We start from the raw sequence: 14,062 nt of genomic DNA on the forward strand, positions 1-14,062 counted from the left end.
GTGAATTGTTCATCCCCAAATAACAGGCCTTTGGTGGCTGTTTATCAAGGGAAGTGTACCAGGGCTTGATCCTCACGGGTGGAGTTTGGAGCTGAGATTCTTAGTCTTCGAGCTGCCAGAGTCAGGATGAGGCTCAACTTGCAATTAAGGACAATCTCTTCTGGCTTTATCACCCCCGGTGGTTGAAGGGGTGGGGTGGAGGATTCTCTGCACCTGGCAGGCTGATTTTAGTGATGGTGGATATAATTAGCTTCAGTTCTTTCCTTCCAGTTCCTGATATTCTGACATTTGTCTTTATAGGGTCTGATGGTCCTTTCCCTCATTAGCGCACCCCCTAGCTGGCTAGTTTTTATACACTGTGGTCTGGGCTGCATGGATTGATCTGTAGGGCGGGGCACCCATAGGTAGATTGTCCTTCCTTTTTGGCTGCCCTGCATATCTTATTTGAAGGACGGGATATACACTTGGATAACAAGTAAGTAAAATAAATATCTGTGTGTTCTGCAAGGGCAGTATCCAACAGTGTCGTTTTGCAAACTCAAAAACTGCTAGCGGAGCTCCACTGAATTTTTCTGCTGCGCAACTGGTTGCACAACTGGGTTACACAAACGGAGTGCACAACCAGTTGCACAACAGGTTGCACAAGAGTTACGTGCACCTGGTTGCAGAAGCATCCAGAACCGCCTGCGCAAATGTAACTTTAGTTGGATTCTCTTCTTGCGCATAGCTTAGAACCTATTTTCCACTAGTACAACATCATTTGGGCTAACAGAGTGACACAGTTGGATACTGCCTCAGTGTGATAGAATTCTGGACTATACCACTTTAGACTAGAGGTGAGGGGCCATATTTTTTAAATGCTCCCCACCGAGGAGGCTGGGGAGGAAAAAAAATTCTTGCATTTAATAAACTTGCTCATCGGTGCACGAGATTTAGTGTAACCCTCTCCCTGATGTGCTGTTTTACCAGAAACAGAGAGCTTTACATGTGGGGAAGCATTAAAAAATACGTCGTCTTTCCCATGCACCTACAGTGATTATCATGTGACAGGAAAAAGCAAGGTGAGATCCATGGGTAATTTCTGAGCTGACTTTGGTGATTTCAGTGCTAGAAAATAAACATATCTTTAGGATGTCCTAAAAGAATAATGTATTTCAAGTATTCTGCTTCTTCCTCTTCTTCCTTGTTAGAGAGACCGAGAATTTCTGAAGTCTGTGTTCGTCCTGGTGTACCACGATTCTGTCTTCCCGCTTCTCCAGTCTGTGTTCCTCCCAGAGTACAAGTGGGCAGAAGAAGAGTCCGAAGGCACTCGCTGGCACATGATTGCTGACTTCCTAAAGAAAAACCGTGAAAGAGGCAGTGCCCTGTCCTCTCTGCTGTCATCAGAAAGCCTGCACCAAGCTTTCGACATCACAGAAATAGCATATGATTTTCTAGGAGAGGCAAGGAAGAGCAGTCCTTTAGTATGAATGTATTTTCATTCACCTCTGCCAATTGCCATGCTAATATGAATCAATTAAACATAATGATGAGGCCAAAAAGTCATATTTTTTAGTACATCAATTTTATAAATAAATTATATTGGCATGTTACCTTTTTTGTATTCATATATTATGTTGGCTTGGCTATTGGGTTTATTTTTCAAAGTATGTAAAGATATGTTTGTTACTTTTGATAAAACGTTTCTGCTGTGTTTTTAACTGGGTTTCTTTATAAAGTTATCAGTGAATTATCCCTCTGGAGCTTGCAAATATCACTTGGTGAATGTTGATATTTATTGCTAATCTTCATATTTTAGGAGACAAGTGGGAAACGTCATAAACACTGACCTTGACTAGCAAGTCTCAAGAATGACCATGTTTCATCCTTATGTAAATGTCAGAATTGCTTCTGTCGTGATAGTTGCTTTAAACGTTTCTGAATCTACCTTGGTAAATGTCAGCATTTATTAGTAACAGATGGAAATGAAGATATCAGTCACCAGTCAAAAGACACATAGTGGGTTCTTGAGAAGTGCTGGTAAATGTGGGAATATGACAGTGTTTCCCACTGCCCTTCTAAAATGTTAAGCATTACTGGCAAGTGTCAGCATTTCCTGTAACATCTGTAAAGAAAGTCTCAAATAATTGGGCAAAAGCATGAATTTCATAGGGTCTGATCTTGGCATGTGTGCATATGCCTCCTTGTGGGATCTGTATTGTGTTATGACTGTTGGCATCAGGCTGGAGATAATTTGTAGTCACTGTAATGCTGTCTGGCAGTGTATGTAATTGAAAGTTTGTTGGGGATCCTATCAAGCTGCATTCCCCCACAACTGATAATCCCATTGCTGCTGGTTCGACATAGTAGGAACAGATTTGGTTTCATACAGTTGCTGCACATAAATGCTCTCGATGGAGCTTACCAGCGTCTTTCAGTGTCACTAAACATATCAGCCCACCATTGTTAGCAGAAATGCTTGTGCAGCTTTTAAAAGACTGGATTGTGCTTTTGCAACATGGTCTGCCTCAGGAAATCCCCCATATTTTGTCCTGGCACAAATCTCATTGAAATGAATGAGGCTTGAGTCTCCCAAGTGGTATAGAAATAGGGTGGTAATTCACAGTGCAGTTATTTACGATGTTTGCTTAATGGGCCCAAAAACAGGAATGGCACCTAAGTGGAGATGAAACTAGTTCAGCAAGGCTAACCAGAAATAAGTATTTGTTGGACGCGTTCCCAATCCATTATAACAGCAAGACAATGGGGTCCTTCAGCAAAGCGCGTCGGAAAACCTTTAAAACGTTTAGAAAATGTGCTGCTACTATGTTAATAAAAGAATTGCCCAAACCCCCAAAGTGTGTGTGCTTGTATACATGCACTCACACATGCACAAGGCTTCGAGACTGAGCTGGCAGGACTATACCCTCAAGACTAGATTTGCATTTCATTTGGGGATGTTTCACACATGACATTTTTCTACAAGGGTGTTTGTGTGTTTCTTTCATGCATTAGCACAGAAAGTTTATTCTGTGTGCATCTGTATGTGGATCTGTAGTGACTTCCAGACTCAGGTACACAATGCAGAATAAACACTAGTGCAATGTTCACACCCGATGAGTTATATTGAAAGAAAAGCGTGTACACCCATTTTAGTTTATTTAAAACATTTATACTGCATTCTCTGCCATAGAAGAATGACACCTGAAAATGGCATGCAACAGCCCCCTAAAATGTCATAACAAAAATATAATTGCTTAAAGAACAATTTAAAATATTGGAAATATATTTATAGTTATTGGTCTCTGGCCTTGGGTTGTCTCCAGTCATGCAGCTGTAAATGGATAGCCAAACCACTGGCTCAGAAAAGAAAAGCAGTCAGAAGAGGTGCTCTTTGTATACCACAGGCCATATAAGGCATGGGCTTTGATTTGCATTGCATCCACAAAATTGAAAACTGCAAAGCTTTTACTAGCATTGTGGAGACATTGTGAAAATCCCGTGCTTGATATTTCAAAAGTAAGTAAAGACTACTACATGCCTTTCCCCCTACAGTTCAGTTGTGTTCTGTGGAGAAAGCTCAACTGGGCTTGTCTGCCACAACCTCTGGGAAGAAGGGGTAACGGAATGGGGAAGAGATGGTTAGAACTGAGAAGAATTATGAACTGGGAAGAAGTGGGAAAAATTGTTACATTCTTCCCTCTTTGAAGAATGTAACAAGATAGCTTGCATGCTGCACCATGAGTTGTTGAACACAGTTTTCCCATAGTATCTGGTGGAATACTCCCCCATGCTTTCTGGGGACAGGTTGGATAGTCAGGGAGATACTGTGCTCAAATGCAGAACAAATCAGTTCACTTCCTAATGTTTGCACCACAGTGAAGGGAAGGGTCATGCAAGAACCAAAGACGTCCAGCATTTTCCTTTGAATGTAGTGACTGAGTAGGCCCCAAAACATACCACAGCCAACTGCCGCAGCCATCGTTGTCCTTTCCTCCAAGCAAACCCCTTGTGTTGATCTCAGTGCAAAAAAGAGGCTAGAGAACTTGCGGCAGGAGCCGTTCTTCCTTTATTCCTCTCCTCAGGCTTCGTCCTGTTGCCCTACTCTCCCTTTCAGGCATTGGCTTAGAGGTTTATACCAGTGATGATGAGCTGATGCTGACCTGTAGTGTAGTTCTTGCGCAGTGCCTCTGAAAGCCAGAGGGAGACTCTCATCCTTCGCCACTAGTTCCTTTTCCCACTCTCAGCTGGGCAAAATTTAGATTCTAGAAATCTTAAGTTTAACCTTTTAAGACCGTGAGATGGGGTTGTGTTTTGATAGGTTTTCTGAAGTTCGCAGTCTTTCAGAACAAAAGGGAAGTGACCTTTTAAAGATTACTCTCCCAAGTCACAATGGCTAGAAACTGGTGAGTGGAAGAAAACCCTAATGCCCAGTAAGCAGTGGAGGTTGGTTCAGCACCTTGTATAGCTCCTGTGGAGTTCTGATGGAAACCCAGAGCAAATTTACAGCCCCGCTGAAATCGGAGTGACCAGCCTCCACTGCCAGTAAGATGGCACCCTTGAGAAGGCCTGGAGTACAAAAGCACAGAAGCCTCCCCCAACCTGGTGCCCTACAAATATGTTGGACTTCAAGTCCTATCAGCCCCAGCCAGCGCGGGCGATGGTCAGGAATCCTGGGAATTGTCCAAACATCTGGAGAGCACCAGGTTGGGACAGATGGCACAGAGTCTTGCTACTGAAGTACATGCTTCTCTCTCTCTCTCTCTCTCTCCCCTTCTTGAACTTTCCTTCTAGAGGGGCACTTGATCTCTGAGCTGTTTCTGATGGGCTTTAATAGCCTTAACATAGTTGATGATTCTCTTCTGATGACTGCAGCTACCTGCCAAGCTGGAACTGCTTTCACCTTTGACGTCCACATGGGTGTGTCAGTGGATAGTATTTTAAGCTTCGCATGCCAACAGTGCTGTCGCACAGATAACCAAGTGTAGTGGAGCTGTAACTACACTGATTTACACTGTATAGAAATGGATAACAAAATCTCAGGACCAGCTCCTGTCTGTCCAGCACCTGAAAATATTCCTTCTGGACTTGATGTTTTAAGAACAATACCGTATGCCTTGATCCTGCCAGAACTGGTAAGTCAACTGACTGTCTTTTATTATAGTTCTTTTTCAGTCCTATGTTCTATTTAACCAAGGGCCACTTCCCACATTACACAGTGAGAAATGTGTGTTTCCCACAGCATTTAGACATGACAGGGGATAATGACTCCTGGCATTTGCCACTTGCATGATATATGCAGATTGACACTCATAGACATGTTGTGCACCCTAGTTCTATAGGTAATAAAAGCCTTGATCCTGGATGAGGCAATCCACATGTATAAGCAGGCTTCTACAGGTGTCTCACTTACTGGATCAGAAATGGCATGGGTAAACCTAATGCATGTCAAGAGTGTCATCGAATTGCTGACACCATCTATCTGCATCCTAGTGATGCAGTGTCTCTCCAGGATCTCAGGTAGAGGATTTTCCCCATCAGCTGCTGCCTGGTCCTTTTAACTGGAGAAGTCAAGGATTGGACCTAGGGCCTTCTGCATGCAAAGCCCGTGATTGTCAGTGAGGCTTAAGGTGTCTTTGTTATGTGAGCTTGCTTGCATGCTTGGTTGGTTTATTTATATCTGGGCTACCCTTCAGTAAAAACTCCCAGGGCGCAGGGGAGCTGGTGGATCTGATTTCGGTGGGGCAAAGATTCCATTCTGGGTTTTAGTTACAACCAGCCAGAAATCTAAAGGAGTTACCCAGGGTGCTGGACCCATTTTGGGGATAGTCCAGCACCTTGAATAGCTCCTTTAGACTTCTGGCTGGTTGTAACTAAAACCCAGAATGGAATCTCCACCCCACCGAAATCAGATCCACCGGGCTTCTCTGCAGGGTGGCTTACAGCATAATGATAAAACTGTTCCTATCACAATAAATATAAAATTGTGGCAGAGAAATATAAAATGGACAGAGAAAACTGCTGAAACAGCCATATAGTTTAGCGAAAGTACATTCCTATGAGACACATTCCCAGAGCAGTTCCCAAGGCTGCACCCTCTCCCCCAATTTCCAGCTAACTGTAGCTACACAAGTCTCAACTGTTTCTCTCTGCCCCGTGTTGCGCATACGCCTGCACACAACACATGCAGGACTGCCCTTTAGTTGGATGGGTGTTACTTCCATGCCTCCATGGTTAACTCATTCACAAACACAGAGAGATTCCCAACTATTATTTACACATATATGCAGGCTAAGACGAGGGTTCGCAGCATTAATACTCGTAACAGATTTCTGTTCCCTACCAGACTTGCCTTTCATCTCTTCTTCCTGGTAGCCCCCTATGCCTTCTCCCAGTGGTTAGGGGACCCTCCCAAATTGGGCTGAAGGGGAAGAGGGCAGCACTGAAGGCGGTTCCGCCCAATTTTTGATATTCTCCCCTTTCCCCTCAGTCCCCTGTGTCACAGTCCACCCAAGAGGTCCCCCAACTCTCGGGAGGTGCTTTTTGGAGGGTGCAGGGGGAGGAGGGGGAGGGAAAGTCCCTGTCCACCCAGCCCTTCCCCCAGCATGTCTCTAGATCTGAGCCACTAACAGCAAACAATACTGCATCAGCCAGACCTACAAAGATTGGGCAGTTTCTTTTAGAATGCCCCTTTTTTGGCACCCTGGAAACCACACATCCTTTTCAGCCGAAGCTGCAAAGCTTCTTGTGCATCTCTTTAGGACTCAGCTGGAGTCCAGGGCTTCGTGTACCCGGTGAAAACAAGCCAAATATAACCTCCATGTTTAGAGGTGGCGTACCTCTGATTGCTGTATACTGGAGGTCAACAGTCTTGTAGGCTCTATTTGGCTCATCTTGGCTTATATCAGGGGAGGCAACATAGTGCCCATGGGCACCAATGTGCCCCTGGACATCTTTCTTGGCTCCTACCAAGGTGCCCTACACCTCCCACTTTTAAAAAACCAATTAACACATTTTCTTAGCAGCGGCTGGGATTGCTGTGAAAAAGGTTTCTGTTAGTACTGTAAATTGTGAATTCAAAGGAGTTCTTTAGTGTGCCGGGGCTCAGACCCCACCTCTGCCTTGTACTCAGTCCTTTGGGCAGCTTACTTGTCCATTCATTCATTCATTCATTCATTCATTACATTTCCATATGACCCAATAGCCGATGATCTCTGGGTGGTTTACAAAGATTAAAACCTTTAAAATACACTATAAAAACCATTTACATGCAAACATATAATCAGACAGCACATATAGGGACACATATATCTAAGACAATTTTAAACCATCAACCATAAGACAAATCCATGACCTGATTAAATAACTCATCATATGCTGCCAAATGCCTGAGAGAAGAGGAAGATCTTAACCTGGTGCCAAAAAGATAACAATGTTGGTGCCAGGCAGGCCTTGTCAGGGAGATCATTCCGTAATTGGGGGCCACCACTGAGAAGGCCCTCTCTCTCGTTGCCACCTTCCGATCCACCCTTGGAGGAGGCACCTAGAAGAGGGCCTTAGATGATCAATGTAGTGTATGGGTAAGTTCTTGCCAGGAGAGGCGCTCCATGCCTCTCATGGCAGCCATTTTGGGTGATGCCCAGGACAGTTTCTCGAATTGCCAAATGTGTCCAGTGCCCTAAAAGGCTGCCTACCCCTATCTTATATCCACCAATAGGCCTTGACTTTCATGAATCTGTCACATCCTTCATTTAAAAACAAATCTAAGCAAGGGGCCATCATTATGTGTTGCAGTGAAATTACATGGAGTTAATGGTGGTGACATTTTGCAGCTTTGCTTCACTTTGAGACCTTTCAGGAAGTTGTAGCTCATGATCTGGTAGACATGGCAGACTGAGTTCATCGCTGCAGCCCAACCATCTTCCCAGTGAGTTGTATGATGTGTGGATTGTAGCGCTGTTGGACTTTGACAAGGGTAGGGCATGTACCTGTCACTAAGAATGCTATTCAGCAAAGGTTGCTACAGCCACTAATTTAGCGAATTGGAGGAAATGACCAAATGGCATTGATAATAAAGACTTAGCAAGAAGAAATATCTGCTTTGCAGAGTGGAAAGCCAGTGCTATGACTGACACACCTTACTTACCTCATCACTCTGGAATCTCCATTAAAGAGGGCAATACATGTTCAAGTACATAGATGGCACAGAGCCTGCAGCACATCAGGGAAACAATGGCTGCAAGCAAACATGGAAAAAATGGCAAAACAGTGGAACAGAGCTTTTGTTTCCCTGCACTGCTCCTTTTCACACCCAACAAAACTCAGTATTCACAACAGAGGTCACAAAAATTTGGTGCAGTGCTAAAAGACTCTCATTCTATGTTTGGACTACATTCTGCAATGAAGTGGATCCAAATTGCATCATTCTGGCTGTCAAATTAAATGTGTGATATGTTTTTTTCCCTTCAAATGTTGGCTGTAGTTTAGGTGGTGAAGGGGAAGGAAAGGCAGTTCATGGGGGATACCATGGGCAACCGCTGAATATAGGGTGGTGTGTGTGTGTGGCAGGGAGAGAATCAAAGTTATGAAGACAGAGAGAAAACTGAGAAAACACCTGATTCCCTCCCCCTCCCCCCAGCAATCCACATCATTTAAGAACATAAGAAGAGCCATGCTGGATCAGACCAAGGGTCCATCTTGTCCAGCATTCTGTTCATACAGCAGTCAACAAGCTGCCCACGGGAAGCCCACAAGTAGGAAATGAGTGCAACAGCACCCTTCTGCCCATGTTCCCCAGCAATTGGTGTACATAGGCATACTGCCTCCGACACTAGAAGCAGCATACAGCCATCAGGACTAGTAGCCACTGATAGCCTTCTCCTCCAGGAATTTGTCTAACCCACTTCTGAAGCCATCCAAATTGGTGGCTGTCACTACATCTTGTGGTAGTGAATTCCATAGTTTAACTCTGCATTGTGTGAAGAAGTCCTGCCTTTTATCTGTCCTGAGGGGTTCATCACATAGAGCTTTTATCCTGCTATTGAGATGGCTCTCTCTTGGAAGTTTGTGGGCTCTTTAGATGACACGGTTACCCTACAGGGTGTCTCCCAGCATTTCCTCCAGCCTATCTTGTGTTTTCCCCAAATGCAAAAATGTGGTATTTTTTCCAGTCCACAGAACAGGAGCTCCATGACCTCCCTGTGAAATTCTCCAATAGCAGAAGAAACCGCTGTGTCTGCCTGCTGTGGCCGTTTGTTTTCAGTTGTTGAGGGCATGGTCAGGATGAGATTTGACAGGTGCGAGGGCCAGAATTACCTGCCGAATGCATCTCCTGCCTCTGAATTTCTCAGCTGGAGGGAGAAGAGGGTAAAATGCTTCCCTGCAACCAAGGGAGATACATCTGATCCCCCCCACCCCACCAAGCTCAGAAGCAACGTCCTCTGTTGTTTCAGAGCACCCTATTAAGTTCAATGGGGCTTACTCCCAAGTAAGCGTGCCGAGGGTTGCAGACTTACAGGGTGGTCTTATGTCTACTCAGAAGTAAGTCCCATTGAGTTCGGTGTGGCTTACTCGCACATAAATGTGCCAAGGGTTGCAGACTTACAGCACAATCTTACATTTTATGTCTAACCAGAAGTAAGTCAGTGGTTTCTTGGGGGCTATGAGAAAACAGTACAGCAGAAGTTAAGCTACGAAAACAAGACTCCCCCCGCTTCTTTTGCGCATATGCCAGGGAGGGAGGAAGGCACTCCCTCAGGTCAAACCATGTGGCTGCCATTTAAAGAAGCCCTTCCTAATCCCGCAAAGAAACCGAAAGCAGAACATTCCAGAAAGGATGTGGGTTTTTGCGGGGGTTTTGCTTAATGTAGAAATACCCTGAATCTCCCACCAATCAGCTTCATGGGATGATCCTGGGTTCTAGTATTATGTGTGAGAGAGAAAAATGTCTCCCTATCCACTTTGTCCACACCATGCAAAATCTTGTACACCTCTATCGTGTCTCCCCTTACTTGCCTTTTTTCTAAGCTAAACAATCCCAGCTGTTGTAACCTTTCCTCATAGGGGAGTTGCTCTGGCCCCTTGGTCATGTTACTTGCCCTTTTCAACACTCTATAATGTCCTTTTTTAGGTGTGGTTGCTGTTCCTTAAATTGTTCAGGCGTCTCTGACCTGGTGCACCTTTTTTGCTTTTCTTGTGCCCAGCTAATGTCACTATTAGCTTGGATAATGTCATTATCCCAGATAATGTCACTAGAGCTGCAAGCCTCTGCACATGTATGTGGGAGCAAGCTTTCCTGAACAAAGAGTGAAGAGAGATTTACAGGGCAATGCCTATACATTTAGTCTCATTGAGTTCAATGAGCTTTGCTCCCAGATAAATGGATATCAGACTGATGCCTTCAGCTGCAAGCCTATACCTACTTTCTTGGGTAGACGTATGTAAGTATGTATGTATGTATGTGCCATCTGTACACTTAAATATTTATATACTCATACTTGATGTATTGTTGCTGTTGTGGAATAATGAGGTTTGCTCCTGCATAAGTGTACAGAGAGCTGCAGCTCTAGTGACATTATCCAGGTTGGAGCTGACTGCTAGAAAAGCAAAAAAGGTGCCAGATATGCTTGGACAATGTAAGGATATATAGAATGAGTAGATGGAACGTTGGCAGTGGCGTAACTAGATGCTGGATGCTGGTGGCTCTGATGTCAGTGGGGCGGTGAATCCGTTCTGGGTTTCAGTCAGAACCAGCCAGAGCTCTAAAGGAGCCATCCAAGTGTTTTGCCTTTAGAGTTCTGTCTGGCTCTGACTGAAACCCAGTGGGACATCGGAGGCACCAGCCTCCACTGTAGGTAATTTAATAGGGACAAATGCCAAGTTCTGCACCTAGGAAAAAGAAACCAAATGCACAGTTATAAGATGGGGGATACGTGGCTCAACCACACTACGAGCAAGAAGGATCTTGGAATTGTTGTCGATCACAAGCTGAATATGAGCCAACAATGTGATGTGGCTGCAAAAAAGGCAAATGCTATTTTGGGCTGCATTCATAGAAGCATCGCTTCCAAATCCCGGGAAGTACTAGTTCCCCTCTACTCAGCACTGGTTAGGCCTCATCTGGAGTACTGTGTCCAGTTCTGGGCACCACACTTTAAGAAGGATGCAGACAAACTGGAGAGGGTTCAAAGGAGGGCAACAAAGATGATCAGGGGACTGGAAACAAAGCCCTATGAAGAGAGACTGAAATAACTGGGCATGTTTAGCCTTGAGAAGAGAAGACTGAGGGGAGATATGATAGCACTCTTCAAGTACTTGAAAGGTTGTCCCAGAGAAGAAGGCCAGGATCTCTTCTTGATCATCCCAGAGTGCAGGACACGGAATAATGGGCTCAAGTTACAGGAAGCCAGATTCCGGCTGAACATCAGGAAAAACTTCCTGACTGTAAGAGCAATACGACAATGGAACCAATTACCTGGGGAGGTGGTGGGCTCTCCCACACTGGAGGCCTTCAAGACGAGGTTGGACAGCCATCTGTCAGGGATGCTCTGACTTGGATTCCTGCATTGAGCAGGGGGTTGGACTCGATGGCCTTGTAGGCCCCTTCCAACCCTACTATTCTATGATTCTAATGTTAGACTTGACTGCTCACACCCCATGCCTCTGTAGACAGCCACGTGTGTCACCTCACTTGTGAAGTGAGCACAGCTAATATTTTTCTTCTCCCCATCCCCATTCCATGCTTTACAACTCCTACATTTGTGATATGTTAGAGCAAAAAACACCCCCCCACACCTGTTTGCCAACTCAGTTTGCCTATTTATATATATATATAAATCTCTGAGCACATGCAGCTTCCCCACTTTAAACTCACTTAAATCATAGCACCCTCATGACTACAGAGAAAAAATGGAGCTTGCTTCTGCTGCCCTGATGCTAGACACATTTATTTGGGAATAAGCACCCTTTTCTCGTAGAAAAGGCTAATACAGTTTTAAAGTGAAAGCAATAAAATGAGCACCTGTAGCCATGTACTTGTCTGGCCGGCAGTGGCAATTATAAAAATAAGGTAGAAAGGATGCTGTTGTGAGCAGTGTCAGCCTCAATGGCCCCTGGCATCCCCCCCCCCCGTGCTGTTTGCCGCAGCCCCCATTGCCTGCGATTCTCCGGTAGTCACGTGGCTGCACCACTTTGGTCTCTCTCTGTGCATGTGCGTGTGTTTTCTTTTGTACAGACCATAGTTGGTTACTCTTCTCAAAGTGCTCACATTTTCTAAATAACATAACATTTTAGAAAACAGTATGGTTTTTTAATCATAGAGCTGGAAGGAGCCATTTAGGCCACTGAGTCCAACCTGCTGCTCAGTGCAGGAATCTAGTTTAAAGCATCTCTGACAGATGGCTGAACAGTCTCTCCTTGAATACCTCCAGCGAGGGAGAGTCCACCACCTCCCTAGGCAGTTGATTTCATTGTCTGACCATTAGGGAGTTTTTCCTGATGTTCAGCTGAAATCTGCCTTCCTGTAACTTAAGCCCGTTCTTTTGTGTCCTAAGGTCTCTTGGATGACAAAAAACAGGTTGCAGCCCTCTTTTGTGTGACAACCTTAGGTTCTTGAAACATGCCATCACATCCCCCCTCAGTCTTCTCTTCTCAAGACTAATGCCCAGTTTCCTCTCAGGACTCAGTTTCTAGTCCCCTGATAATCTTTGTTGCCCTTCTCTGAACTCCTTTCAATTTATCTGAAACTGTACACAGCCTTATCAGGACTGAATCGGTGAGGTTCTGACCTTAATTCCATTTTTTTTAAGGCACACATATTTTTCCCTCCTCACCCTCAAGAACCTGTCTGATTGCTTCTCAAAGAGGGTGGATCATTGCCTTCCTTCAAAGTGATCCTTGCCCTTGTACTTATGAGTAAGCAAAAGTCAAAATGTACCTTTTAGTAGGTATGGAAATTTCAATGTCAGGTTTGTTTATTTCCCCCTTCTTGGCCTCCTAGCTCTGGGTAGCTCAGGGAACACCTTCACAAAATATGTGTCTGTTTACAGTGGTTGCTGAAGTAGGTATGCAGGAACTGACATCCAAGAGAATTGCATGGCCGTGTTCTTTCTTCAGGATTAATCACCTGGAAGGTTCATAGTCTGTTCATAATGAAATGTTTGTACAAATGATATGAAATATGCCCTCAATATAATTACATGTGCCTCCCCCACCCCGCCATTAGCTTTTCTCCAGTGGAGACTGGGGGCTCCGATGTCAGTGGGGCAGTAAATCCACTCTGGGTTTCAGTCAGAACCAGTCAGAACTCTAAAGGAGATATCCAAGGTGTGGAATGGATGCACTGCCCCACTGACATCGGAGCCACCAGCCTTCACTGCTTTTCTCTGCATTATGGCTAAGCATCACAGCTATCCATATAGCACCTGTACATTTTGCCCTACAGAGCAAATAGCAGTGTTGGTTTGGGATAAAACCCTTCCTCCCTAGTGCCATGGTCCCAATCCAAATCAACCTCCTCCCCCTAGGCCCATGGCAGCTGTTGTTGTTGTTGTTACTATTATCATCATCATCATCATCAACTACACAGAACTGCAGCACCATGTCTGGTTTGACCCTCAGTGCAAAACAAATGACAACCCAGGAAGTTGCCTTATACAGAGTCAGACCACAGGTCCATCTAGCTCAGTATTGTCTATACCAGGGGACGGCAGACTTCAGACTTGTGGGCACTGTTGGTTTTTTCCCCTAGGACTCCAATATCGATCAACTGGAGCCAGGTGCAAAACATATACACTTAGAATTAAAGAATTCTCAGCTCAGGAATCTGTTTTGAATACCAGAACTGATCTAGGACTTTTCTACATGAGGCATTTATCATGTGCTCATTGTTCCCTACTCACAGTTGTTTATGGATTCCTTAGACAACATTGTGACCCTCCAGTTTCGCTTCTGTGTCTAACCAGCGCTTTTGGCAGGGTTTTTATTAGAGCAGAGAAAATGTGGCATTTAATTATGAAAGTGAAAGAAAGCACAATTTCCTCTTGTGTGCTATTATTATTCCACTGTAGCACAGTGTCACCTAGAG

At 44.7% G+C, this 14,062-nt stretch overlaps 2 protein-coding genes across 3 annotated transcripts in view; both read left to right on the forward strand.

The window, feature by feature from the left end:
* Window positions 1–4,419, forward strand: part of NPHP1 (nephrocystin 1) — a 38,314-nt gene extending 33,895 nt beyond the window's left edge. For both annotated transcript variants that reach the window (XM_084829108.1, XM_084829107.1), the window contains exon 20: window positions 1,191–4,419. In XM_084829108.1, coding sequence (XP_084685234.1) covers window positions 1,191–1,469 — 279 coding nt within the window. In that variant the 3' untranslated portion in view covers window positions 1,470–4,419. The remainder of the gene's footprint in view (window positions 1–1,190) is intronic.
* Window positions 4,420–4,947: 528 nt separating this feature from the next.
* The window catches only part of MALL (mal, T cell differentiation protein like), a 30,715-nt gene continuing 21,600 nt past the window's right edge, over window positions 4,948–14,062 (forward strand). The window contains exon 1 of the mRNA XM_084829088.1: window positions 4,948–5,114. Within this exon, the coding sequence (XP_084685214.1) occupies window positions 5,004–5,114 (111 nt within the window). The 5' untranslated portion in view covers window positions 4,948–5,003. The remainder of the gene's footprint in view (window positions 5,115–14,062) is intronic.

The sequence above is a fragment of the Heloderma suspectum genome, chromosome 1 (genome assembly GCF_057233095.1).
Source record: "Heloderma suspectum isolate Gila_16-S chromosome 1, 16-S_ref, whole genome shotgun sequence".
Classification (NCBI taxonomy): Eukaryota; Metazoa; Chordata; class Lepidosauria; order Squamata; family Helodermatidae; genus Heloderma; species Heloderma suspectum.